General features: G+C 42.6%; 1 protein-coding gene across 24 annotated transcripts in view; it reads left to right on the forward strand.

The window, feature by feature from the left end:
• Nucleotides 1-25,858, forward strand: part of CELF4 (CUGBP Elav-like family member 4) — a 713,233-nt gene extending 687,375 nt beyond the window's left edge. For 8 of the 24 annotated variants that reach the window (XM_074570531.1, XM_074570534.1, XM_074570521.1 and 5 more), the window contains 2 exons: nucleotides 421-587; nucleotides 25,126-25,265. In XM_074570531.1, coding sequence (XP_074426632.1) covers nucleotides 421-548 — 128 coding nt within the window. In that variant the 3' untranslated portion in view covers nucleotides 549-587; nucleotides 25,126-25,265. Of the gene's footprint in view, nucleotides 1-420; nucleotides 588-23,122; nucleotides 23,211-25,125 lie in introns of all 24 variants that reach the window. The other 16 variants (XR_012584953.1, XR_012584949.1, XR_012584955.1 and 13 more) reach the window with 9 other exon arrangements.
• Nucleotides 25,859-26,163: the final 305 nt, after the last annotated feature.

Below are 26,163 nucleotides of genomic sequence, written 5' to 3' on the forward strand. Positions count from 1 at the left end.
TGAGTGAAAGAAGGTCTAGAGCATGATGGAGGGAAAAGGAGCAAGACAGTGTGCCCTGAGACCATGCATCACATCTGCTGAGACACAGCTCAAAGGACCCAAATCTTGTGTGCGCTGATGCTGCGGCACCAGCATTTGGATGCCTGTGCTTCACTTAATCTTGTGTCCAAACTGGGACTCAGACCAGGCACTGCGTCCTGGGATGCTGATCTGTAACAACCCCTTCCTACCCTCCGTCCCCCATTGGCAACCATCCTGTCCTCACTCTCCTGCCTACCTGCCCACCCTCCCACCTGCTTACTCCCTCCCTTCCACCCGCCTCACTCCCTCCCCCATGTTCATTCTCAGTGGTCGTTGCATGTACGTGCCTTGGCCCCCTTCAGCTCATTAAACCCCCTGCCTTGCCTCATGTTTTGACAGGTTTTGTGAGTTTTGACAATCCTGCCAGTGCCCAAGCTGCTATCCAGGCTATGAATGGTTTCCAGATTGGCATGAAGAGGCTGAAGGTGCAGCTGAAGAGGCCAAAGGATGCTAATCGTCCCTACTGAAGAGTTGTGGGAAAAACTGGATACAAAGCACTAGCACAGGTAACTGCATGAGGAAGGGGGTGTCAGCTGTGGTTGTAGCCTTTCTTGTTGTAGACCCTCAAAAGACTCAGCTCTGTGACTCTCTAGCTTCTACCTTTTTCACTTAGCCCTCTGGCTAGAGCCACATCGCACAGATACGCACCTACACATAAACCAGGAACCATTTGTGTGTGCGTCTCTCTAGAAAAAGAGGTGGAAGGATGCTTAATGAGGGATGAGACAAGTTCCCCACCTCAGGGGCATCCTGCATCTCTAGAAAGTATTCCTGGTCACTAGAGGAGAGCCAGCAGCTGTCCTGATTCCCCTTGCTCAGCTAAAGAGAGCATTTCTGGTGGCTGAAGAAAATCTGCAATTAAGAAATGGGTCCGGGCTGCAGTTCCATCCCAGCTGACTGGACTGGGACAGTGTCTGTCTCAATAGCTCTGTGTCGCAAACGTTTCAAAGCGTTCTTCATTCTTCATGCAGTATAGTCTGTATCCAATTTCATCACAGCATAATAACTTTATGTAAATATGTCTCCCTGACAACTAAATAACCCCTAATTTCTTTCTTCCCAAGCCCAAGAAATGAATAGAAGGATCCATGCTCACTTCTTTCTCAGTTAATGTTAACTTCAGTGTGTAGACAAAACCCAACCAAAGCCAAGGAAGCTTTGCTTGACTGAGGACCTAGACAAATCAGAACGAAGGTCTCACTGTTAGACTCGTGTACTGTGTGTTGTTGGAGAGGAGCCAGCTTGATGCTCCAAGGGAACTTCTAGTACATGTAACAGTGTCAAAAGTATCAGAAGCAGCAGCTTGTTTCATTGGAATCCCAGCCAATCACCAATAACAAAAACGGAGATGTTTCCGAAAATGGAAATATTTTCCACCGCTGGCTGGCTTTTCCATTAGATAATTCTTTGAGAAACAGAGATATAAGACTGTACGTGTTTGTTACAGATAGAGGAAGCCTCCCTGCTGTTAAAACTGTTCCACACCAGAGATTCCCCAATAAACCCAGCACTCAGGGTGGCCCTAAGCTGCAACAAGCATTGTGCACTCCTGCATTAGTGACAGAGAGATGGGTTAGGTGACCTTTCTAGACTGTTATCAATGTAATGTCTAAGATTCAGTGTTTTTGATTCAGGCCCTTTTTGATTCATCTAAGGTACAGGCAGGAAATCCTTATCTTCAACCTTCCAAAGAAATCTGAAGTGTGCTAATTTTTCACTGGTATCTCTAATATCTTCGAAAAAATGGTCTTCAGAGCAGTATCCTTTCCACTGAGAATTAACGAATGGGAACAAAAAGTCTTTGAAAGAGGTGCTGCACTGAAGACAACAGGAAGCAAGTTAAGAAAACTTTTAATAAACGTATTAGGTTCACGTGCAAGATATAGCCTCCATAGTTTAGACTCTCCTTTATATGTGACTATATGAAGATAACTGTCAATGCATTTTCCCTCTTCAAAAATCTCTTTTCTTTTCCTTGCTTATGACAAGGCCTCTTGGAAGCTTGAAACCAAAATACGTTTCCATATCCAAATGCTTTTTGCTTCATCACACCGGCTTTTTACTGCAGGTTTTGCTGGGGGAGAGCGGGAGATGCATGCATGCAATTTTGTTAAAGCAGGGAATGTCTTTGTCAGGGAGATTTTCAATAACACCTGCAAAGGAATCGAGGAACACAAGTGTCTCTTTAGTTTGGCGCGAAGCAATAGCTTTGTATCATAGCATAGCTGTGATCACTGAGGATATACTTGTTTGTAATGGTCGTATAAGAAAGTGCAGGGCTGTAGACACCTGTGGTTTTAAAGACTGACTGGTATGAGTTTATGGTATTTTCATTACCATGGATCATTATAAAGTGCTCTGCCTCTACCTTTTCACGATCAGGCTGATGTTGAAGTCTCAGCTTGTTTCCTATAAAAACATCACTCAGTAGTAGGACTAAGATTTGTTGTTGTTTGTTTTTTTTTTCTTTTTCCCCCCAATAAATGCCAAAACAAGAAATCAGCTAGTAAAATGGCAATAAAATTCCGTTTCTCTGTCTTAGAGCATTTTTTTTTTCTTTCTTTGCTTCTGCAAAGCAAGAGTCTTGAATTGTGACCTCTAAACAGAAATCCTTTAGCCTTTCTGGATTTTATTTTTATTTTAATGCAAAACCAGTACTAAAAATCCAGCAAAATCAGTTCAGTTGTTACCACCAGATCACTTTCATCCTCTACTTAAGGAGCCTTTATTAGAGGTACAGACAGTCCCTACCAAAATGGAGTAAATGCAGCTCAGAAGTCCTTATTCTCTTGTGGACTCCCACCCTGGTGAGCCCATTGAAGGAGCTGAAGATGTACCTGTCTTCTAGGAGGAGAGAGTTCTCCAGGGAAAAATTTTGTGTGTGTTTTTCGCACCTAACAAAAGGGATTGGCCAAGAGTATGTGGCCCCAGGAAGATACTGAAAAGCAAATCCCAGGAAAGGATTTGATTTAGCACAGGGACTACCATGCCAGGTTAGACTGGAGAGGACACTTGGTAACAGCGAGGATACCCAGAAGGGCTTAGATCCAGCTCTTTCTTCAGCTCATCTGCTTTCCAGTGCTTGGAAACATCCACACCAGCACCCTAGATGCAGAGGAATTTGAGTCATGACAGTCACAGTTCATCTTCCCACGAGGGCTGTGCGACAGCAGTGACCACAGGGCTGAGCCCTCAGTGATAAGCCTTACTTAGACACAGGTCAGCTGTTCTTGGCTCAGCACGGTGTTATTGTACCCTCATGGCTGGTTCGATGTGCAACGTCCATCCAGCCTGCAAAATACCACTGGAATTCTCTGACTTGCACGCTCAGTAGACAGTGTCATTACTGCTACAAGAAGTTTCCTAAAAACACTAGGACAAAAGCCGTCTTGGACCATGGGTACAGCACAGACAGCTATTGCAAACCTTGAGAGCAGGCAGCTCCCTTAACCGGCAGAAACACAATAACTCCTGTATGTTTTTTATCTAGTTTTATTTTGGTCACAGCTCTTCAGGGTCCTTAATTCCAACTTGAAGCATGTGTATAACCATATTGACATCAGGGCAATTACTCATGTGCTTCAAGAGGATGCTCAAGAAACTTTTTAATTGGGATTTTTCTAAGGGAGAGCTTTGTTTTATTGAACTCCCTTCCAAAAATAAGAAGCTGCCAACAAAAAACACAAGCAGCACCCAGTTTGATGTAATCCACCAGAGTGTTTTTTCCTAACCAAGAAAGAAAGATCTTCACTCAATTTTAATTCTGGATGCAGTTTTTTTTAGCTTATAAATCTCCCTTTTGGGACACAAGAGTCCAGGCCACAGTGATTTGAAGTCCTTTGTTTTCCTTGCAACTGCTCTAAAGTTGCTGTCAAACACTGAAAGGGTTTCTGTGATGTGGCAGATAAGCCCACAAGCTGCAGTAAGCAAAGCCCTGAAGAATTCAGATGGCAAAATATTTCCAAAATGGCTTCCTCTGTTCTCTTTTTTCTTTATAATTAAAGAGGTGGTTGTAGGAAAAAAAAGAAAGGGGGAGGGGGGGAGGGGGGGAAGGGGGGGGAGAGCGGGGAGAAAGGAAAAGTAAGAGAGGAGGATCATTTGAGTCAACTCTGCCAAAATCAATATATTCTATTACAAATCCCCCCTCAGGACTAGGAAGCAAGGATTCGGAGGCGCTTCACGTGTCTTTCAGATAGTAAATGCACGAGATAATGAAGAAAAAAAGCACCCTGAAATCCATAGCTCCCTTGGGTGGCCATTCCTAGGAGCCCTTAAGTACCCCGTGATATGGCAAAGTTGCAGGTTCAACCTGCAGCGGCTGGGGGTGCGTGTCAGCCCATGGAGGACTGCTGGGACAGGCAGAAAGACGAGCGTCTCTCGTCCTCCCCATGGGAGCAGAAGTGATGGGTGTGATTATGGCCCTCTGCTGTGGGTCTCAAAGCTAGTTCCCCAGTGCAAAGTCACGATAGCCATGATAGGACAATATTGCCTTGAAAACCCCATAACTCACAGCTCTTCCTGTATTAAGGGCAGCACAGGGTAGCACAGAAGCATCCAGCTGATAGACCCGTAAAAGGCATTGCACAGAAAGGCAGTTAAAATACTATCCATTCCCCTTCTGTGGCTTCATCTTGGTGACTGATCACTAGCAAAGGGTTATTTACCACCTCAGACAGGTACTCTGCTGTTGAAGTTTTATTTAAAGCTGAACATGGAGACACGTCTGGGTGGGACTGACCGGGAGCACTGAGTGGCATGAAACCGGGTGAGGCAAAGCGAGTGTGAGTGAGACAAACTGAGTGAGACAAAACTGAGGCAGAAGAGTGAGAAGAAAAAAGGTCAACAGTAAGACCTTTTTTTCAGCTTTGCTCATATGAGTAGTGGCAAAACATTAAAAGAATGCATTGTCCAGGCAACCTGCTTCTCCAAAATGCCGAGGGAAATAACATAGGCCAAAGATCAAATAAAAAAAAAAAAAAAAAAAAAAAGATATTTAGGTTCTTCTTCACAGCTTTTTGAATATGTGCTGGTATGTGACATACTGTAGAAGGTATGAGATGCTTCTTTCTGCAGCTGGCTGGAATAGGTGATATTTTTTTCATTGGAATATACAGCTTACCAAACTGGAAAACTTAGCATTTCCCTTTGTCTGTGCTCTGATAAGAGAAAAAACCCCAAACACCTCATTTTAAAGACATTATCAACAAAAAATAAAACAAACAAGCAAAATTACAGATGCCGATAAACAAAAAGATCTGAATGGAAAATTTCTGGCTGTCTCTTGTCATTTCAGATCACTTCAATGCAAGTCCTAATGAAAGTGTATTTTTTACTGAATTTTGGATTGCTTATCCCTCTCAGATAGTCTTGTATTACTGTCAGTGAGAGGCTACTCTGCAGTTGCATTGATCTTAACTGTTTTCTATTAAGCTGTTCATCTTGAAATTCGGACAAAATATCCTTTATCAGGGTCTAACCCCATTTCTTGTAGTTATGCCTCCTACAGTCATGCTAACAAGTTCCTCTTCCTCCTGCACAGATTATTGCCATTCCCTTCCTTTAGTCATCACTTAGATCATTTAGGACTTGCTTACATTATGGAAATTTGCACTAGTATAATTACACCAAAACAGTACTCCAGCACAAGCTTTAATATGAAGTGAATAAAGTGAGATCAAAATCAGCACAGCTTCATTTGGGGAAGTCTGTTTAGGTACTGAAAAACCATCAGCTCAAACAATATTTTTTTTTCTTTGGATTACTTTTGCTTTTAATTTCCACTGACAACTGTGGCTAAATTAAGCTTCCCTCACTGTGTTTGTAACCCAAACTTTGTGCTGTTGTCCTCGTACATGAAAGAATGGAAGTGAATGCTACTGGGGGAGGCTGAAACAGAACTATTGAACGTATTTGCAAAACTGACAAGGAAACCCTTTTCTTTTCTGGCTGATCATCTTTAACCTGCCTGCCCATTTAAATTACTAATAACTTTATTATGGTAAAATTCTCATGTCTGTTCCATAAACCACAGTTTCGATACCAGAGCATGCAAAATCCCATTTGCTAATTATTGTAGTTATTCTAAGATTGGCACACAATATAATGCACTGATGGAAAACGACAATAATTAATTACTGCATTTACTCCAAAATTACAATCGGTAATTACTGCTCTGAGACTGAATTCCATTCAGCAATATTTGGAACTTGTTCTTGCTCAAAGCAGGGCAGCTTTTCAGGAGTATTGCTGTGTTTGCATCTAAATGAGTCCATGTAGGTCACTAACGGATCTGCACTATTTGTCATGGGAGTGATACAGCAGCACAATGCAATACCATAACACTTTCCTTCAGTTCGGAGCATGAATTCTTCATTAAAACTCATGTCCCCATTTTTTTTTTTAAAATGTTAGATAATGCAATTATTTCAGAATTAAATAATAGATATGAAAGCAGCCTCCCATTTCTCATCCCACGGTGATGCAGTTGGTCCTGGTGTTCTAAAGTAAACTTTCGGAGGCTTGTGAGAACTTTTCCCAATGACTCAGCCAGCAAAGAGCCTACTCAGTTGTCCCTACTGTCAAAAGACCAGGAGCTTGATATGCTTGTGCAACCTTCAAAGGCTTCCAACAGTAAAATCCCCCAAAGCCCCAGAGTTGACAGAAGGGTAGTAGTGTTATATATCCAGCCACTTGACCAACAAGATTACTATGGGATCTCATACGGACCATGTCATGCAAATTAGCTGAGTAGGTCAGATTTAGAGCCTTTCTGAGATAACCGGTGTGAGCTTTGATTGCTTCAGTTCATGGGCAGCTGCAGTAACCTGAAAACAGTAGGCTTTGAAGGAACTTCTTTATTAGGTTCATCCAGCACAGAGATTTGCTGGGCCAGTGCATGGGGGACTGCAACTTGAAGGAAAAGTGGGGAACTGGGAAATGTAAGAAAAGGAAAGGGTTTTAAGCAGCCATAATTGGAAATGAGAGGCAAAGAGATGGAAAAACACCAGAGACACCCATAGCCAAAATGTTTTTGCAGCAGCAGCAAACAGTGACAGAATGCAATCCTCTGCTAAATAAAATAGATACAAAGAGAATGAGAGAGGGTAAAGACCACAATGCAAAAGGCTTGTGAAAATCTAAGAGGAGGTTTAAAAACAAGCATGGTCATTTTCCTACAGGACCTTGATTTAAGTGACAAGTCAGCAAAGTCTTTTGATACCAGGACACTGAGGGGTGCAGTACCTACTAATGAGCAGACAGAAAAGAAGCATGTTATCAATTTGCAAATGCAAGTACTTGGGAAGAGAGCAAAGGGCAAGTTGTTTGAAGCTCAGTGTGTGGGACCATAAAGGTCTAGGACTGCAGGCAAAAGAAGTTCTTCTTAGAGGTCCCTATGCTTCCTACGCTTGAAGACTGGTAGATCCATTTCTGGTGTGTTTAGTCTAAAGAAAACATCAGCATCATGAACATGCTGTTTTGTCCAGATAAAGACGATATGGACAGTATAGGCCAAAGGCAGGGCAGAGCCCTCTGGCCCTAGGGAAAAGTGAATTAGCAGAGAAGGTTAGTTCGGGAAACTGGAAACTCCCAATAAAGTCAAAGTTACAAGTCAGCTCCAACACATGGTTCACAGGACTCAGGTCACTTGTGCAGCATTGATCAGGAGGCTGAAAATTATCTGATCTTTTTGCCACTGACCTTTGAGAGCTACTGCAGAACCATGAATTGAAGCTGTATGGGGTAATGTTTGGCACTTACACTGTAGGTATAAAGAAAAGGGAGGCTAAAAAACTCCATGAAATTTACTCTGCAGGGGAACTGCTACAGGAGTTGGCAAGAATCTTAATAAGGGGTTGCAGAGTGCTCCATCAATGTGAGCACCTTAAATTGATGTCCTTATGGTTTGGAAGGCATATACAATCAGCTGCACTAGAACACTGTTTCTCATTCCCACAGTTATACCCAGTGATATATCAAATGCAATAATTGCATATTTGAATAATTCATGGGTACGGTAACTTTGGCCAGATACAAGTGAATATCAAAACTCTGGTCTCTGAAGTGTTTGATTCCGCTGTAGCAGAGAATTGAAGGTTTACAGTATAAACTCTCTCAAGTGTCTTTCGTCCTGCCTTGTGACTGCAGTTAGAGATCAGACAGCTTTTATTTCAAATGGGTCATTTATCCACTTAGCTGAGCTTTATCCAACCTTTTTGAAATATTGGGTAGAAGGCTGAGCTGGAGGGGAAAGAAGAACAGCAGTCAAGTCATTTCCCAACCAAGAAGCAGTGAATGAAAATTCAGTGTTCAGCCTGGAAAGGTACTAACCACAACCATGGTCAGGTGAAGTTCTCAGGCAGCGTCAATTACCAGCTCCTCTGAAGTCAGTGAAGTGACACTGATTTATGGCAACCGAGGATTCAGGCCCTCTATTACTTATTTAATTCTAAATGTTCTCCTAGCAGAGATGTTTCAATTATTTGTAATTCTAGAGGAAGACAAAATGTCACCACTCTGGCCACTCTGGTTTTTTTAGAGCAGAGAGATGCGGGAATGAACATGCCTTTCACCAAGCACATCCCTGTGGCTTATTTTAAAAATCCCTTTATACAACAATGATTTACAAACGTAAAAAATTCTTTTGCATGCCTGGAAAGCCACAGTTGCACACCCAAGTGATCCTCTTTAGAAAACAGATTTCTCCCACTATTGGGAGAGATACTCTCCCACTCTGCCTCTTCATATAACTCTTTTTTCCCATGTAGGCCATGTCCAGCAGCTGGTCCGTCTGAAGCACCTGTTCTGTGCAGAGCAGGGTAACTCTTTAAAATCCTCACATCAACAAGACACCTGCCTTTGAGATTTCTGGCTATACGAGGCCTGGTCCTTGAAGCCAACAGATTTGTTGATTCGGGTGTGCTGTGGACCAGGGCCCTGGTTGTCATGTCCGAGTGCTGTAATACACTATCTGTCTTAAAAAGCAGGTTGTTCCAAAAGAAAATAGGTTGTCATTACCTTGATTTCTAAGAATTTGGAAATGATTGGGCCATGAAACCCATAGGCTGTGCAGTCAGCTACAAATTTGTCTTTGCTGGATAAAATTCTCTTTTTTTCTCTGCTCTTGAAGCATCTCTACTCATCAGTAGAAGTTGCATTCCACCTCCTGTGACATACGATGAGTGAATGCTTGCCATGCTCTTTATTTTCTGTGCATTCTTCTTGCATGGCAGACATTGCTCTACCATGGCAGACTGGTCGCTGAGAAAGGGAGCCAAACAGGCAGCCCAAAAACTGCCTTAGGAAACTGGGGTCTTACACATCAGTTCTTTGGTGCTTTCAGAAGGTGATCTATTTGAGTGTTTCTGTCTTCTGCTCTTAGCTTACAAGGGCACTATTTGGTGCAGATCGTATAGACCTTGTTAGAAAAAATCCCATCAGGAATTCCTATAGGTCTTTTTTCTGTTCCCCATAAAGACCAGTGTAATGCAATTTTGAGAAAGGTGCACAGATCCTGATCAGGAGTAAAGGAACACCTCACTCCTGGAGAAGCATTTCTAAACCTAAACCTGAATGTAGGAATTAACTTCCCAGTAGATGGCTTTGCTGAGGAGCATGCTCAGGAGCTTCAGTAAAGGCACAAGGACTGGTGCTATGGTTGGCTTCGGGGTCTTTTATCTTTCAGTGCAGCCCCACTTTCTGACAGACTGGCGTCTGGTATTCACCATTGATTCCTGGAAGTAACTCCGGGGTGCTGCTTAGGATTAAAATGAAAATAATTTCTTCCTTCAGGAATGCTCTGGAATGAGTTGGCCCGAGGACCACAGGTAGCTGGAGAAGTGCTGGGCCTGCCCTTCACCTGTGAAAAAAATAGTCTTTAACGGAGCGATGGTGATTTGTGCCAGCTAAAGACTTGTGGGATTTGGCCACTTACGCTCAGGGAGCAGAAATCTTGTGCTTTTTCTCTTCTGATCTTTCAAATTGCCTCTGTAATTTTTCCCCAAGTTATGTGTGCTCAGTGTGTTCTGTCGATGTGAGAAGTGGTAATGTCACTCGGCTAGAAGTTTTATGGTTCACAGAAGGTAGGATTTGTATTGAGATAGACAGATAGATGGATGTCTGGTGCCTGAACACAACGTATTACACAGATTGACCCAAAATTTTGAAGACTAAAATCCCAAACGATAGACTGAGGGGATCTCCGTCTGGGAGATTTCAGACGGATTTTATCTCTTTTCTCTGATTAATACAAGCTTTTAAGAGCATATCATCCCTGTCCTTTTGCCCAAATAATTGGAGAAGATCAGAGTAAAGCAGGATCAATAGCAAGTAAGTAGCCTACATTTTCTCAGGTGTCAATGTAAAGGAGGTCAGGCATGGCACACTGGGAAGGGAAGAATGCACAGCTAGGGGGGTCTGTTTTGCATTGAGATAAGGACCATTCGCCAAGACAAAGGAGAAGGTGAATCCAAGTTGCCCATGCAGCTGGTAAACACAGAAAAGGTAGCAGTGATGCTCATGTCCCCACGACAAGCCAGGCTCTGGGCCACACTGAGATCTGGTCTCTCTCCGTACGCGAGGAGGGAATGGAAGGGAGCAGAAGTGCCGGCTGACGGGAGCGGCAGGGACACCACCCTGCCTGGCTGCCCGCGGAGCCCGGAGCTGCCTCCTAATGATCGCGAGCGGCTGGTCACAACTGGAGGCGAGCTGTTCCCCATTTGTTTGTGTTCCTTGGAGTGGCGGGGATCCGCTCTCCATCAGAATAATCCAATTGAACAAAATGATTCATATTAGCAGGCACATCTGTCTGAGGCCAGAGCAGAACCCTGGTGTTAGTTTAATAAATGGCGTTCATTAAACTCAGCTGAAAATATAATCTGGAGAGACTGATGGGGTGAACAGAGCAAAGAATAAGCAAAAGGAGTTAGCAATTATCAGATGTCATTTGTTCTACTGGTACCACGGAATTGGGGCTTGTTTGCTGAAATCTTAATTTCATTTTGCTGAGGCAGAATCCATCAGAGAAGCTTATGCCGCAGCTATGATTCCTGTTTGTCAGACTTTGGTAGGGAAGGGGGCATTTTTCTTTTCCCCTTTTCTACCACACAAAGCAACCGTATGCACTGATTGGACACTGACCCCAACAGAGAGCCCAAGGACAGGAAAGATGGAGGTACCAGCCTTGCTTTTCCCACAAAAAGACCGCTGAATAAAGTTCCTTGTGCTGCAGTGCAGAGAGCATGGGCGGCACCTTAGGATGGAGACCCTCAATATTTCCAATGCAGCAACAGTTGTAGCTATTCCCACATCCTCTGCCATTTTCCCTCCATACCAAGGGGCTTTTGTAAACACTCCTCATTTGGCTTCAGGAGCATTTTACACTCTATAGGTGCCAGTGGAAAGAACTCTACAAAGGCTAGGATCTTCTTGGTGGCCAGATTTGGGAAACTCCTAGAAGCTGTGCACTGATGGCTGCCCAAGATGGCTCAGCAGCACTTCGTGGAGCACAGGGGAAGAGGCAGTGGCACTGAGGAGCTCCAGGCAGCCCACACATTCAGAGCTCAACCCTGATGGTCCGGGGCTGCCTCCTTCAGGCACAGCCCACACCCCGCCGGGCAGCGCTGCCAGTTGCTCTGCGTTAGCATTCCCATCCATAAGTCTTCACACAAAACACTGAATCCAGAGAGCCTGCTCTTAGGAGGGAGAGCTGCCTTTCCCATTTCACGTTGAGCAGAGACAAGCTTCTTGGGCCTGACTTCCAGCAATTTATGGTCAGCACTTGAAGACTGGCTGAACAAGTTGTTCTTTGCAAGTTGCTTTGGCTTGGTTTAGTTTTAACTTCTCCCCACAGGTATTCAAATGGTCTTTGGTGTGTTCCAGAGGAAGGAAAGAAAGGCTTTTATATTTATAGACTTGCTAGGGCAGCGCTCAAGTCCCAGCCAGTCAGAAAAAATCAAAAGAATAATGGAGGAGAAGGGAAACCTTGACCTCATAAGCTTTCAGCGTTGATTAGTTTGTTGGTGTCGGGAACCTTTTCTTGTTCAGGGCAGACTAGCTGTGAAATGATTTTTTTTTCCCCCTTGTCTTTAATCTGTCTCCTGTATTCCCATGGGGAAGGAGGAGCCAGTACCTGCCTTCCCGGAGTTTGCTTCAGAGGAAGCAGCTGAATGGACTTGCACACCAGCAGCGAGGGGCTAGGGTGGTTTGTTTTTTTTCAGACACTCATCTTCTCAATGTGCCCTTGGGCAAGAGGCTGAGCACCTCCAATTTCCTTCAAAATTGTGTAAGAATCAGTTCTTACTGATTATTGATACTCTTACACGAGCTGCTGTGGAGAAGTTCAGATGTTGTTCTTGCCCTGGAGAGTGCAGGAGAGGGAGAGAGACTGCAGAGGTGGGCAGCATCTTCCTGACATTTGCCGTGGACTCCACCATCACTAGCAGGCTTCACTCACAGCCATGGAAGTGGGTGAGACATGCACCCAATCCCATCTCCACCCCAGCACCATTCCTCACTCAGGTAAATCCCTAGTCCCTTAGCCTTAACCTTAGACTAACATGGGCCTGTCATTTGTACAAGACTGGTGAGAAATTTGCTGAATTCATTGCAGCACAGAAAGCCTTATCTGACGTCTCACTGACCGCCTCTGTGAAATGAGCTCTTGGGTCTCACCTTGGTTCCTCCTAAACACATCTCTGTAACAAGCCAGCCCTAATTGCTACCCAAGCTGGCAAATGCATTTGAGAGCTAAGGACTAGAGGAGGGAAGAGAGCCAAGAACTTCTTGCACCCCTGGGGATGGCCTCTCTAGGCACACTGACCAGTGTAAGCTCACTCCTGAAGTCTGTTCATGGTCACCCTCCACAATGCCTTTGTCATGTTGGTATGAAAAATGTAAAACAAGACCAAATAAAACAAATCAGATTTACATATATAGAGTATAGTCTTAGAAATAATGAGTACAGGTATTACTCCTTTCTGCAGTTCTTCTGAGGTCCTTCAACAAAATTTCAGGACCTCAGATCACTGCAGTATTTTTCTAAATCTCAAAAAATGAGACCATTAAAATTAGCGTTAGAGAATTAAACTACGAGGGTAGTTTATGCGGCTTGAAACATCAGACACAGCTTAACAGCCTATGGTCACAGCCATACTTCAGCTTTTAGCTGCATCAAGATCAGCTGGTGGGGCTTCCATTTCCAGATGTTCAGTGTCTCCCCCACCACCTCACTTCTGCCAGCTGAACGGCTCTTGTGATAGCTTCCTGATACATTTAAAGTCAACTAGACCAGCACTGACCTGCTGCCTCAGTCATTTAAAGTGCACAGGTTGTTTTAGAATAAAACAGGTTACAAAGCAAAGCTCAGCAGTAGAGCTAAAGGGGTCCAGCCTTGAGGTTCTTCTCTGTGGGATCAGGGGGTGATAGCACTCCCAGCCAGCACAGCTGCAGGCACAAGGGGACAGGCTTCATAAGCACAGGCTGTCTGAGGGGACAGTGAACCAAAAACACAAATGACTCAGACTGATCAGACTCTTCAGTGGACGCAAATGGAATTTAGGTTTTATTTTCCATACGTTTTTCAAAGTACATTGAAGTAATCTTATGAACCAGCTATCCCGGGAATGAGGAAACCAGCACTTTGGTTTATAGTGCTTTCAAAAAAAATTGGTTTGTTTTGGATTTCTCTTTAAATTCTCAGTCAAAAAAGTTTTGATTATTTTTTAAGCAATCATGTTTGACTGATCACCTGCATTTTCCACCAAGAAAGGCTTTGAACAAAAACGTAATCCAGCTCTAAATTAGAACCATATAAATACCTCAGCTATAGCAGTGAAATGAGTCACATACATAAGTCACATACATAAGTGTTTTCAGAATCAAATTCTGAGATACTAAAATTTGCCAAGAGCTGTGAATTCTTCAGATGGAAACTGCTCCAACTATATGGAGGAATTCTTGTCTTATCTTTCTCAAACTCAGAAAGAGTTACCATCGCCTTAGCAAAAGTATCTTGTTTCAGAAACGTCATGCAGAATGTAGCTTCAGGAAGGGTTTTTTTTTTTAACAAAAAATTAATAACATTTAATAATTAATAGTACTATGTAAGCTTATTGAGTCATCCTGGGCTTTAATCAATTTGAAATATTTGGGGCACCAATTTCCACCTTACTGCTCCTCGCTGGAGGTACATTACAGTTTTAGTGCAATTAAAACGAAGCAGGAAATATTTTTAGCTAATTGCACTGTGCACCTTGAAGGTAATTTGAAGCTGCAGGCAAAAAAAATAAAATATCAGAAGGAGTAATTGAGTGTTGCAAGCTGGGAGTATGTGTTCCTGGCTGCATTCTGATTTAGAGTGGTACAGAAGCTACGCAAGGAGCTGAACAGACTTGGCAGAAGAAGGGTGACGTCTCACCCCTGGAGAACAGTCCCATTAGATGTCACAGGGAAGCCAACTCACTAGTACGAGGCTTCACGTGGGAGATGCTATAAGGTACAAGTCCTGACATGCAGGGCAGGAATGCGCATGGATAGTTGCTGCACTTGGGAAGTCTTGCATGTTTGTGGAGCACAGGGTGACCCCACCACCCTAATTATGGGCAGGCAGGTAGCTCCCGAGTCCAGCCCTGCCTCCAGCCGCTGGCACAGGACCAGGAATGGGGGAGTCACTGGGGACCCCTGCCAGGGATTTCAGCTGGGAAGAGAGCTGGGGTGTCCTCCTTTCCTGGATGCAACCCCACACAAGCACCACCCCAACAACTCCTTCCTGCTCCCAGTGAGCAATTACAGACCAAAGCCCTCATCCCTAGCCTGGAAGACAGGTGTGGGCAAGCACTTGAGCCCCAGGTAGGGTGTATGAGGCAACCTACTTGGAGGTCACAGGAAACATAACCCTACCAGCTGAGATCCATGAGCTGGGCTTGATTAAGGGTCTTGACACCATCCTAAGAGGTGCCTTTGTCTGGTGGGGAAAAGGAAGAGGAGAACGGGCATAGCATCTCTATCTAACCCTCAGCAACAAGAACAGGAGAGTGAAGCATCGAGTTCATCAGCATTTTGATAAGCTCTAGTCAATCTACAGAGGGAAAACAGCAAACCAGCGGAGACTGGGCACAGAGGCTTGCTCACAGCTTCCCAATTAGACTTAGTTCTCAACCATGTACATTTTTTTAATTAAACTGTTGGTACAATGCTCAGGAGATAGCAAACTCCTTGAGGCCCTCTTGTAATAAAGAACCTTTCATTATGTGCAGAAAGGTAGCTACCACACAGCTTAATTTCCTCTCCCACCTAATGTTCACCAGCAGCAAAAGCAGGAGTGAGCACTCTATATGAGGCAGGACAAATGATCCCCAGGGCACAGGATGCACTGAGCTGGCCCACAGGAGTGGAAGAGGCTACAAGCTTTGCTGGAAAAGTAGCCACATAATGTACATTTGACCTTTACCATCACTATTGCCCTGCTTCCCAAAATGACCTGAGTTTATAGCACTGACCTTTGCCTGCAAAGCTCTTGGTTGGTAAAGCACAGCTGAGAGAGGAGTAGGGAGCCATGGCTATTGCATGAGCAAGTAAATTCTGGATGTTGCTGAGGAGGGCGACCAAGGTTGTGAGTGCTCAGCCCTTACCCCTTGGTCCCTACTGCAACCCCAGTGCCAAGCAGACCCGAGCTCCTCCCCGCACCAACCCACCCTGCATCCCCACTCCGTCCCACCCCAGCCCTGCTCAACCTCCTGCCGCGCACCCCCAAACCTCCTTTGGGCTTCCTCCACCACCCTGTGATCCCCGTCACACTGTGCCCACCTCTCCTGCCACCGCTTGGGGACAGGGCGAGAAAAGACAACACTGCACAGGGAACCAGTGACATTTTCTGTCTGGGCTGGCTTCTCCAGGAGCGGATGCTCCGTTGCAGTGCTTTTTCATCCGCTGCTTGAGACTAATGGCTCTAGAAAAATAGATAAATCAGAGGTGACACAGCTATTGCTGCTTGACATTTTTTCATCAAACTGGCTGGGGGAGGAGGGGGTGACCAAAAAGTGACATTTTGACCAAACTGGATGTTTCTGCAGCAAATTTTCATTCTAGTAGATTAAAAAAGAAATGCCAACAGCACAAAAAAACAAAACTGCCTTGATTAAAAATGTTGGCCTTCAAAACACTAAATTCCTGTTAAAAATGGACTGGATTTCAGACTGATTAAAAAAAGACAAAAATTAATCCATTCCTCTGGTTGCCTCCCCCAGCCCAGATTTGTTTTGTTTTTCAAGTGAAATACTCACAGAAAAGAAAGCCAAAATAATGACAATTTTCCTTTGGAAAATAATTGTCATTTTTCAACCAGCTCTTAATGTAACATAGTTAAATGAGAACAATCCAAGTAACAACACTGCACAGCAAGTAAGTCATACGATTATTCGACAGAGGGGCATTACAATTTAAGAGCTAATTTTTATTGTCACCTTTAATTTATAAATGGGAAAAATGAGTCAGGGCCATCAAGCATCTTAAAAAAACCCAACAATATTAGCATTTGAAATGCCGGACTCCCATCTCCCCGTTAGATCACATTAGCTTCTCTGTCTGTATATGTGTCATTGTCTCTGTTGATATGTATGTATATATAGTACCTCTGTATGTATACATATGTATGATATGTATGTGTGCCTATTCATGTATATAAGGATTCATATAAACTATCTGCCTCCTTTTTAACCTTCAGATGTTATAACTGAAGCATCTGACAAAAATGTACTTTTTTTTTTATTTTATTTCATTTTTTTGTTGTTGTTTTCCTCCTAAAAAATAGCACCCCGAGAGTCCAGGTAAATGCATTGGTTTCCAGTGTAAATGATCAGGCTTCATTTAATCCCAGCATGGATGCAAAGTCCCCTTCACCGCACTACCTGTCCCGCTCTAAGATATTTGGGCTCCTAATCTTGGACTCCCCATGACAACCTTAGCAGTGGTTGTCTCAGGGATGGCGCCCGTTTTGGAGATCCCTACCTCCTTCCTCCACCTCCACCGGACAGTCTGGGCAGGAGTCGGCGAAGGGGAGTTCTGTGCAGGCTGGTATCAGGGTACGGTGTAGAGGAGGGCTGAGGCAGAAGGAAAGCAGACCCATCCAGCATTGGAAGAAAGTTGGTGCAGGGGCATAAAGCAAAGAGAGAAATCGCTATAGAAACAAGAAGGAAGGCAAGGGAGAAAAATATGGGTTGGAATTTTAAAAATATTGATCAGCCTCAGAGGCAACAGCTGTAAAGATCTGCCACCTGTAGGAAAAATATCTCCACTGCCTTGCTATAGGTGGTCCTGGGCACGGGCTCCAGCAGATGGAAGGACAGGATCCTGAATGTAATTTTGGATGGTCTCATAAGCGCACATGTGTGTGTGTGTGGTGTGTGTAAACAGAGACTAACGTGTATTCCATAAAGGTGAAGAAACCTACATATGCGGTGGACACATGAGCAATGTTCAGCCATGATTAGAGGCTTAGGTGTGAGCACAGGAGGTTGCCACTTTTGTGCTGTAAGAAGTCGTGGCCATTGAGTTTCTTCAGAGAGATGTTCCTTGCTTCCAAGGCAGCACAGAAAAAAGGATAGAGAAGATGATCCATGGAGACTAGGCTAGGAAGGACTAGGGGGAAGGACGTGGTAGAATAAAGATGAATAGGAGGCAGTAGATTTATGCAGTAGAAGAAGAACTTCAACCTGGTAGCCCACCATGATGAAAGCAGTGTTCAGACAATTCTACTGTCCTGTGAAGACATGGAGCAATCTTGCACCTGTAGCTCGTTGCATTTGCAAGCTTAGCAGATACATTCATACTCTGGCAGCAGGCAGATGCCCTGAGAGGTATGTGCAAGATGCTGCACAAGCCTAGCAGTCCCTACTCTGCATGTTCAATGTCAGAGAACACAGGAGCTGTGTGCTTTTAAAGATGATCATCTGCACTTTCTTAGTTCATAAAGCCTTTGGGAACGGCCTGTTCTTCTCTTGCTTCCAAAAGTTTGTTGTACAGCTGGACACAAATCTTGCTCCATATAGCAGCTCAACTTTGCCACAGAAATATTCAGTAGTGACCCTTCCCCCGCTGAAGACGAGGCAGTTTGCAGTTAGCACCAGCAGGAGACAGGGTGGAATCCTTCCTGCTCTGCACAGACCTGGCGTCAGGTCAAAACTACACACCAGGTTGGTGGTGTAAATGGGACCAAAGTTTCGTTGGCATCTTCTTTGCGGTCCTGTGGTAAATCCATCCTTGGAAAATGATCGAGAGGTCTTGGCGGTACAGCCTGGTCTACCTCCAGAGCCCTGGGTTTATGGCTGTCAGGTCTCAGCAACAACTTAGCCCTATGTGGAGCAACAGTATAGATGAAGAGCTAAAAAATTAGAATCAGTGGCAGCAACATCATTGCACTTTAGCAGGAACATGCGCATAGAAAGTATGTGGAAGGTATGGAAGACGGCCCATTAAATGTCTACATCGTCTGCCGGGGTAACCACTCATGCAGAAACAGTGAAAGAAAGCAGGCACACAGAAGCTTTCCATGGGTTGCTCACTTAGCCTAAATGACTTACTGTGTGGCCCTGGATTTCCTTTCTAGTCTTTGGGAAGTAAAAGAAACACCTTCAAGTCCCTTTCATACCACAGCTAAGCAGAGTCATTGTTCCTCTTTACCTCCATGGACTTTGCAGGGTTTAGGGTAAATGGACTTTATGCTGAGTCTCCCAAAATGAAGAGCTGATAACTACAGTCTGGTGAGAAGCTGCTGTTAGAAGATTTCCTGTGACAGACGTGGCAGGGCACCCAGGACTACTGTGCTGACAGCACAGGTTGCAAGGACGTGACTAGAGTTGTTTGTTCTAACTGAGGCTTTGACTGAGATTCATTTCTCCTCGTGTTATAGACCTACGGTGTAACTATCTCCTTCACAGCTTGTCACTCAAGATCCTCATTATAACCACCAGAGAGATATAGGCTCCTTCTGGCCATGGTTCACAGTCTCATCTTGAGCGGTCCTTTATGACAAGTAAATTGGGACCTACAAGCCCTGTCCGTCTCCGCCAAAACTGGCCTGGAGTGATTTGCTCATATGGAGGTGTCTGCAGCTTGAATCTTATCATTAGGACTTTAAGCCATTATCAAAGACTAGTCAGTGTTCAAGGAGAAGATGCTCAGGTTCCACTTAGATGCTTCAAAGAAGGAACTGGGTTGGAGTAATACTGGCATTTACCAGGTGTACTTGGCTATGGTTTGGTCAGTGGAGCAAGTTCTCGGTCACTGTCACCTGCAGCAAAGATAACTTGGCATAATCTGTCCTTGTGCACAGACCCTAACTGCTTGGGAAGTATGCTCCTTTTTTATCTCCAAGGCACCACTTCTGAGCTAGGCTGTATATACTTGTCTTCATAACCTTAACACTTTTATTCACAAATTTACTTCAGCAATACCCAAAGTTTATACCTGTTCCTAGGAAAGTGAATTGCTTTTCTTAAACAGATGAGTTTGGCTGGTGTCCAGCCTATCTAACACAGATGCCTAACTTGCCTCTCAATTTCAGGCCGCTGATGAAGCAGTCCACATAAGATAGGTATCTAACTCCTCTGCCTAGTCAACAGAGAAAGGCATTTGTCTCTGTAGCTCCCCAGAGGGAAAGTCAGTCTGCCCAAGTTTGAAACCTGAAAAAGGGAATGTGCAGTTGAAAGCCTGTTTCATCTAACTCATTCAGTCAACCTAAATACGTTACTGCTTATTACAAACCTTGCCTAAACTCAGGTACATCAGCTGTGTGGACAGAATATGTCCCTAGAGACAGCCAAAGGGTCTTCTCCTCTCCAATGACTAGGTAGGCGCTGTAGACCCCTGCTTTAGAAGGACAGCTTCATTTGTTGCTTGAAACATGGACCCAAGTTAGGCAGACAGGACGACCATGTGTGACTTTCATGTGAAACTGCATTTTCTAGGGTTTGGGTTTTTTTGTTCTTTTAGCCTCAGCATGTCCTAATCCTTCACCTGTACATATATATGTTTGTGTGTGTGTGTGTTTGTCACATCCACAGTGTCTGAAGGTGTGTGTGGAGGACAGGCAGAGGAATGGTAGTACCCACTCCAAAGCCAGTGGTCACTGGCAGAACTACCTGGCCCTTCTTGCTCCACCCAAGAGTCAAAATGTTTTCCCCAGTCAAGATTATGTCCAAGAACCTCTCCTCAGCCTCGGGATTGCCTGGGACTAGCATAGGAGGGGGTGCCCCGGTGCCTATAGTCAGCCACTCGTATATGCGTTGCCCACGGTGGTGCAACCCCTGACCCTGCAGCCAATGAGGTCCCATGTGCCAACCCCAGACAGGAGATGTGAGTTGCTGACACTTCCCAGGGATATAGCAGGATATTTCTTGTTCTAGCAGATCTCTCACATTCCCACTGCCTCCTTGCTCCATTCAGGGCACCAAAGCCTGTTAGACCTTTTCCTCATAAAGCCTAACCTGTGCGTCGGCACGGCTAAAGTAACGAAAGAGCCAGGTCTTGCTGTGATGGTGCTGCCAGCTGTCCTTCCTCCCCACCTGCTCTTTTTCTTGTGGTATGACATAGCCAGAAAACCCTGGGGGGTAAGAGGGGTGGCTAGAGGCCTTTTCCTCTTCCTCATACACAACCTGGACCTGTACAGTTGATGCTACTTGTCCTTGGGTACCCAGGGACACACGTGACAACAGCTCTACTGTGGGCCATCTTCAAAAAGACAGTTTTCTCCCTCTTGGCTTGTGAAATAATTGTAGACCCAGATCTTGCATCTGCCTTGGGGGTACCAGTCTGCTGCCTTCACTCAAACTCCAGGAAGCTCAGGTTGACATTTCCAGCACATCAAAGGACAGGACATTAGGGCCACACCATCACGAAGGAGTCAGCTCCAACCAAGACAGCAGCCAGATGTGGAAAAAGTGCAGAGCTTAAGCCAGTGCTCAGATCAGGGCCTTAGTTCAGCACTGCCTCCTGTCAGCTGAGCATAACCACTCTGGCCAGAAAGCATGTTTCAGTTCAGAAAAAATACAGAAACAGTAAAATAAACAAATAATTAATTAAATAAATAAAAAGCCAGGGAACTAATTTTTCTCTAGCCAGCATGCATAACTTCAGGATGAGAACTGCCAACGATATTCTCATGACACCCGAACGCAAGGAGAAATTTCAGTCATGTGCAGTGACTTTTCAGAAATAGGCTGGGAGGAGAGATACGAGCCCTGCCAAGTGATAGAAAGGCAATACCTGAAGAACAGGGTGCAGACCTGCTGACTGAGACAAGTGTATCGTTGTGTGCAGTCATTTTTGGTGTTTACTGAGGCAAAACTCCCTGGGCCAATAAAGGGACATTTTTCTTTGTAGGGAAGAAACAGGGTGTTTCTGGAAATTGTAGCAACCAGCCCCGGCAGTTTCTTGTTTCTGTTTCTTTTTCCCTTTTTCTTTTTCCTTCTTTTTTTCTTTTTTTCTTTTTTTCTTTTTCTTTTTCTTTTTCTTTTTCTTTTTCTTTTTCTTTTTCTTTTTCTTTTCTTTTCCCTTTTTCTTTTTCTTTTCTTTTTCCTTTTTCTTTTTCTTTTATTTTCCCTTTTTCTTTTTCTTTTCTTTTTCCTTTTTCTTTTTCTTTTTTCCCTTTTTCTTTTTCTTTTTTTTGTTTTTTTCTTTTTCTTCTTATTCTTTTTCTTTTCTTTCTTTTTCTTTTTCTTTTTCTTTTTCTTTTTCTTTTTCTTTTTCTTTTTCTTTTTCTTTTTTCTTTTTCTTTTTCTCTTTATTTTTATTTTTTTTTCTTCTTTTTTTCTGTTTCCTCCTCTCCTCTCCTCTCCTCTCCCTTCTCTTCCCTCTCCCACTCCCTCTTCTCCCTCTTCTCTCCTTTTTTTCCATTATTTTTTTAAATTCAGGCCAGAGCCAAATGCCAAAGGAGTAAATGTCCTTCTTTTAATGATGCTGATTTAGGGACCATCGTATCATCCAAGTCCTCCTACAAGTCTGCTTCCCACACCATACCAGCATTGCTGTGTTTTGGAGCCCACCGTCCTGTGAACTGCTAATTGGACATGCAGCAATCAGCAGTAGTTGTGTTGCTTTTCTCTTTTCTTTTCTTTTCTTTTCTTTTCTTTTCTTTTCTTTTCTTTTCTTTTCTTTTCTTTTCTTTTCTTTTCTTTTCTTTTCTTTTCTTTTCTTTTCTCTTTTCTTTTCTTTTCTTTTCTTTTCTTTTCTTTTCTTTTTTTCTTTTCTTTTCTTTTCTTTTCTTTTCTTTTCTTTTCTTTTCTTTTCTTTTCTTTTCTTTTCTTTTCTTTTCTTTTCTTTTCTTTTCTTTTCTTTTCTTTTCTTTTCTTTTCTTTTCTTTTCTTTTCTTTTCTTTTCTTTTCTTTTCTCAGTAGCCAAAGCAGCTCTTGGTCTATTACTCCCCCATGATTTTAAACTTGGGATGCAATTGAATTAGAGCGGTACCTGCTCCACAGTCCCTCTGAGGAAAGGGAAAGGCTCCTGGAGGACTTTGTGTAGCCGTCCAGCGAAGCCCAGGATGCTGGGGGTGGTGCGGGAAAGGCCGGTGCTAATGAAAGCATTATGGTTGGCAGCGAATATGTTTATTTTCCAGACTTTGCAAACCGATCTGTGTCTGCGCTCATTCATTCAGTGCATGCTCTCCTCAACAGCTGCTGCATAACGTTCTGTTACTGTTCACTGTTGACCGTGTGTCTACATTTTAGTGTGTGTTTTATGTGTGTGTCTCTGGCTAGGCCTCCTCCATCCTATTTTTCTTCCTTTCTTTCTTTTCTTCTTCCTTTCTTTCTTTTCTTTCTGTTCAGTTAGTTCATTTTGCTTTTCTTCTTGTTTCATTTTCTATAGTTTAATGGCAAATATTTCCATTAGATCTTTTTGACTGATGCTGTGTTTGTAAGTTTTTTTAATTATTATTTTTATATATATCTTCTTTCCCTACCTTTCCCTTTTTCCACACTATATATAAATATATATATAAAAAAAATCTTTTCTTCTTTTGTCATTCAATCAAATTCCAACAAAACCAACCAAGAGCCAGTCAAATCCACCACAGTCTCGCGCTGAGCTAGGAAAAAAGTTCACGTAATGACATGAAAGTGGAGAATACAGTCCCCCAGGCCGTAAGTTCAAATCAACTCGAAGTTGAAAGTGTGACATGATGGCGTCATGTAACAAGCTAAGAATTGGTTGCATGACATGCCGTCAAGTTTCGTGCAGGTGCCGTGATTGAAGCATTTTTCTTGGATGTTGTATCAGTTGATGATTGGCCAGTCATGATCACATGTGCCTTTTTTGACTTTGTGCTGCCACAATTTTTTGCTGTGCTCATTTTCGTTTCGTTTTTGGTGCTTGCAGTGGTTTCTTTATTTGTTGTTTGATTTCTCGTCAGCGTTTTATGCTTCTTTAGATGTCACATAGAAGGAAAAAAAAAAGATGGATTCCTAATTCTTTAGAAAAAATGGGATTGTTATAACTACAGATAATTTGGAAACAAAAAAAAAAAGAGAGAGAGAAAAAAATGTGTGGTTAATTTTTTTGCACTGAAAATCTTGTGATTTTATTTTTTTTCCGGAGAATTGGGGGCCTTTTTCAATTGACACCTTTTTTTACCCTTAGGATATTACAAATCACTCTCTAAAAATTAAAAAAAAAAAACAAAACAAAACCAACAAAACCAAACCAAACCAAAAAACCAAAAAGAGTAATGATAGTAACAGTAGTTTGAAAACTGTAGCAATCCAAAAAAAAGCAACCCCAAGAAAAGCCTCATTGTATGTCTTTTCAAGAATTCCTAATTCTAAGGTTCTGCATTACAGCAACTCCAGCCAAAATTAATTGCTCAGGGGGAGGGAGGGATTGTTTTGAGTGGGGAAAAAAACCCATACAGATCAAAAACCAAAATGCATCTTTTTGTTTACAACTGAAAAAGGGTCCTTGACGAGTGTTTTTTATTTTTTTATTCTATTATTATTTTTGGTGTTGTAATTGTTTAGACTGCTGTGTACGGTTTGCTGTTTGTTGAACCAACAGTGTGAAAACCTGCCAGCATGGATTGATATTCCGCATGACACTTTTCCACCAGAGTGGACCTTTTGCAGTTTCTAAGTTTCTTGATGTAATAAATCACCGAGTGTATAAGAAGAACCTGCTTGCTAGAAAGAGATAAGAGCTAATCCTTAATGATTAAGCATCCTACTTAAATGTCAAGCCTAGTCGGATCATGATTACATTTTTTTTAAATAACTTTTTTATTTAATAAATGTTAGCTTTACATTTTTTTTGCAAAAAGTTTATTCTAACAGTCTTTTTTTTTATTTAACCTCCTATAAATTGCCTGTTCAAAGTCCTACTTTCTGACATTCACAAAGGAGTAGATGTTAGTGGCAGCTATGTCTCCACAGAAAGCTTATACACTGTCATAGATGGCGCCCCGTTAAAACGTAGAACAATTATTTCTCGACGCCTTTCACACTACAAAAGCCCGCCAAGCAAGATTGTGATCTGGCATTGTAAAGTGGCACTTAAAAATAATTAAAATGTGGCTATCTGCACATACATAGTGATACAGATTTACGTGGACATGCCCTACTATTATTTTGATTTATTATTATTATTACTACTACTACTACTACTACTACTACTACTACTACTACTACTATTACTACTACTACTACTACTAGGAACAATTGTATTTTTCTCTATCATGATCGTGACTACCTTGCTCACTTTGGGTTTGATCCAGTTCTCACTGAAGTCAAGGGGAATCTTTCTGTTGACGTTGAGTGGGAGCAGAATCAGAGCCAATGCCTCCAAAAGCAAAACACCAAACCAGAAGCCCCATCCTGCCCAATTGAAGGGAGAAGAAAACAGCCCTTACTTTCAACAGGAGCAGGATTGGGCCCAAAAGAACAGGCTTATTTTTAATGTCTCTTTTATTTTTTAGGTCTTTTTCCCCCCATCCCAAATACCCCCACCTTCCCTACTTCCCCCTACCCTTTTTGATTTAATTTGCAATGATCTTCTTCATTTTTTTAGGGCAGCAGCTGAATGGGCCACATTTAGGAAAAAAAAAAAAAAAAAGTATATATATTAAAAAAAACGGGAACTGTTGGATTACACCTTTGACATATCAGCAAATATCAATCAAGCTGAAGACTTCAGACTTATTCTCTCTTTGATTGTTTAGACTGTAACATTTCTTCAAGAAAAGTATCACATCTGCTGACTTCGAAGGACATGCGCTTGAAAACAAACAAACACATAAGTAAAATCAGAACAGGAACAAGATCAACCAGGATTTTTGAAGAGACACTGATATCACCACAGCGGCTTTTCTTCAAACAGGAGATGCAAACCTGGATACTGACAAAGGAGTGCCTGTTTGCCATCAAGGATGCGGTTACCATGCGTGACCCATGGTAACAGTCACTGAGCATCTTTATCTGTCATTCCTTAGCTATATAGGGACCAAAGGACAAAACTTTTTACCGCAGACTTGTAGCTGTATGTAAAATATGGAAGTTCTTTCCTTTTCTCTAAGCTGTTCCTAAAACAGTTTTTGAGAGCAATTATATGAAATATATAAAAACTAAAAAAAAAAATAATAATAATAATGCTTAAATGCTTTTAAAACAGCAAGATAATAGTTCTTTGATACTTTGGGAGGTTCTTTGGTTATACATTAATTAGAGTCTATGAAGCTTTCCTATGGTTTTCTGTATAATACGTAAGGATTGTGATGTTAAAGCAGGTAAGATGGATATCTATGAAAAGCAAAAAAAAATAAATAAATAAATACATAAATAAATACGTAAAAAGGCATAGGGAAGAGAAAGGAAAGATGGTTGATATTAAATGGAAAACAAAAAAGGTTTGTAAATGCTTCTAACTCTCCCCATTTAAAATCCTAATAGTTGTACAGAATTTAAAAAAAGAAAGTTTAAAATACCTATATAATAGAAAAAATTAGACAACATAAAAATAAAAAAAAAAACAAAAAAACCAAAAAAAGCAAAAAAAAAAAAATAATACTACATAGAAGTTAGCGTTAATGCTAAAAACAAAGATGTTGTA

The sequence above is a fragment of the Larus michahellis genome, chromosome Z (genome assembly GCF_964199755.1).
Source record: "Larus michahellis chromosome Z, bLarMic1.1, whole genome shotgun sequence".
NCBI lineage: Eukaryota > Metazoa > Chordata > Aves > Charadriiformes > Laridae > Larus > Larus michahellis.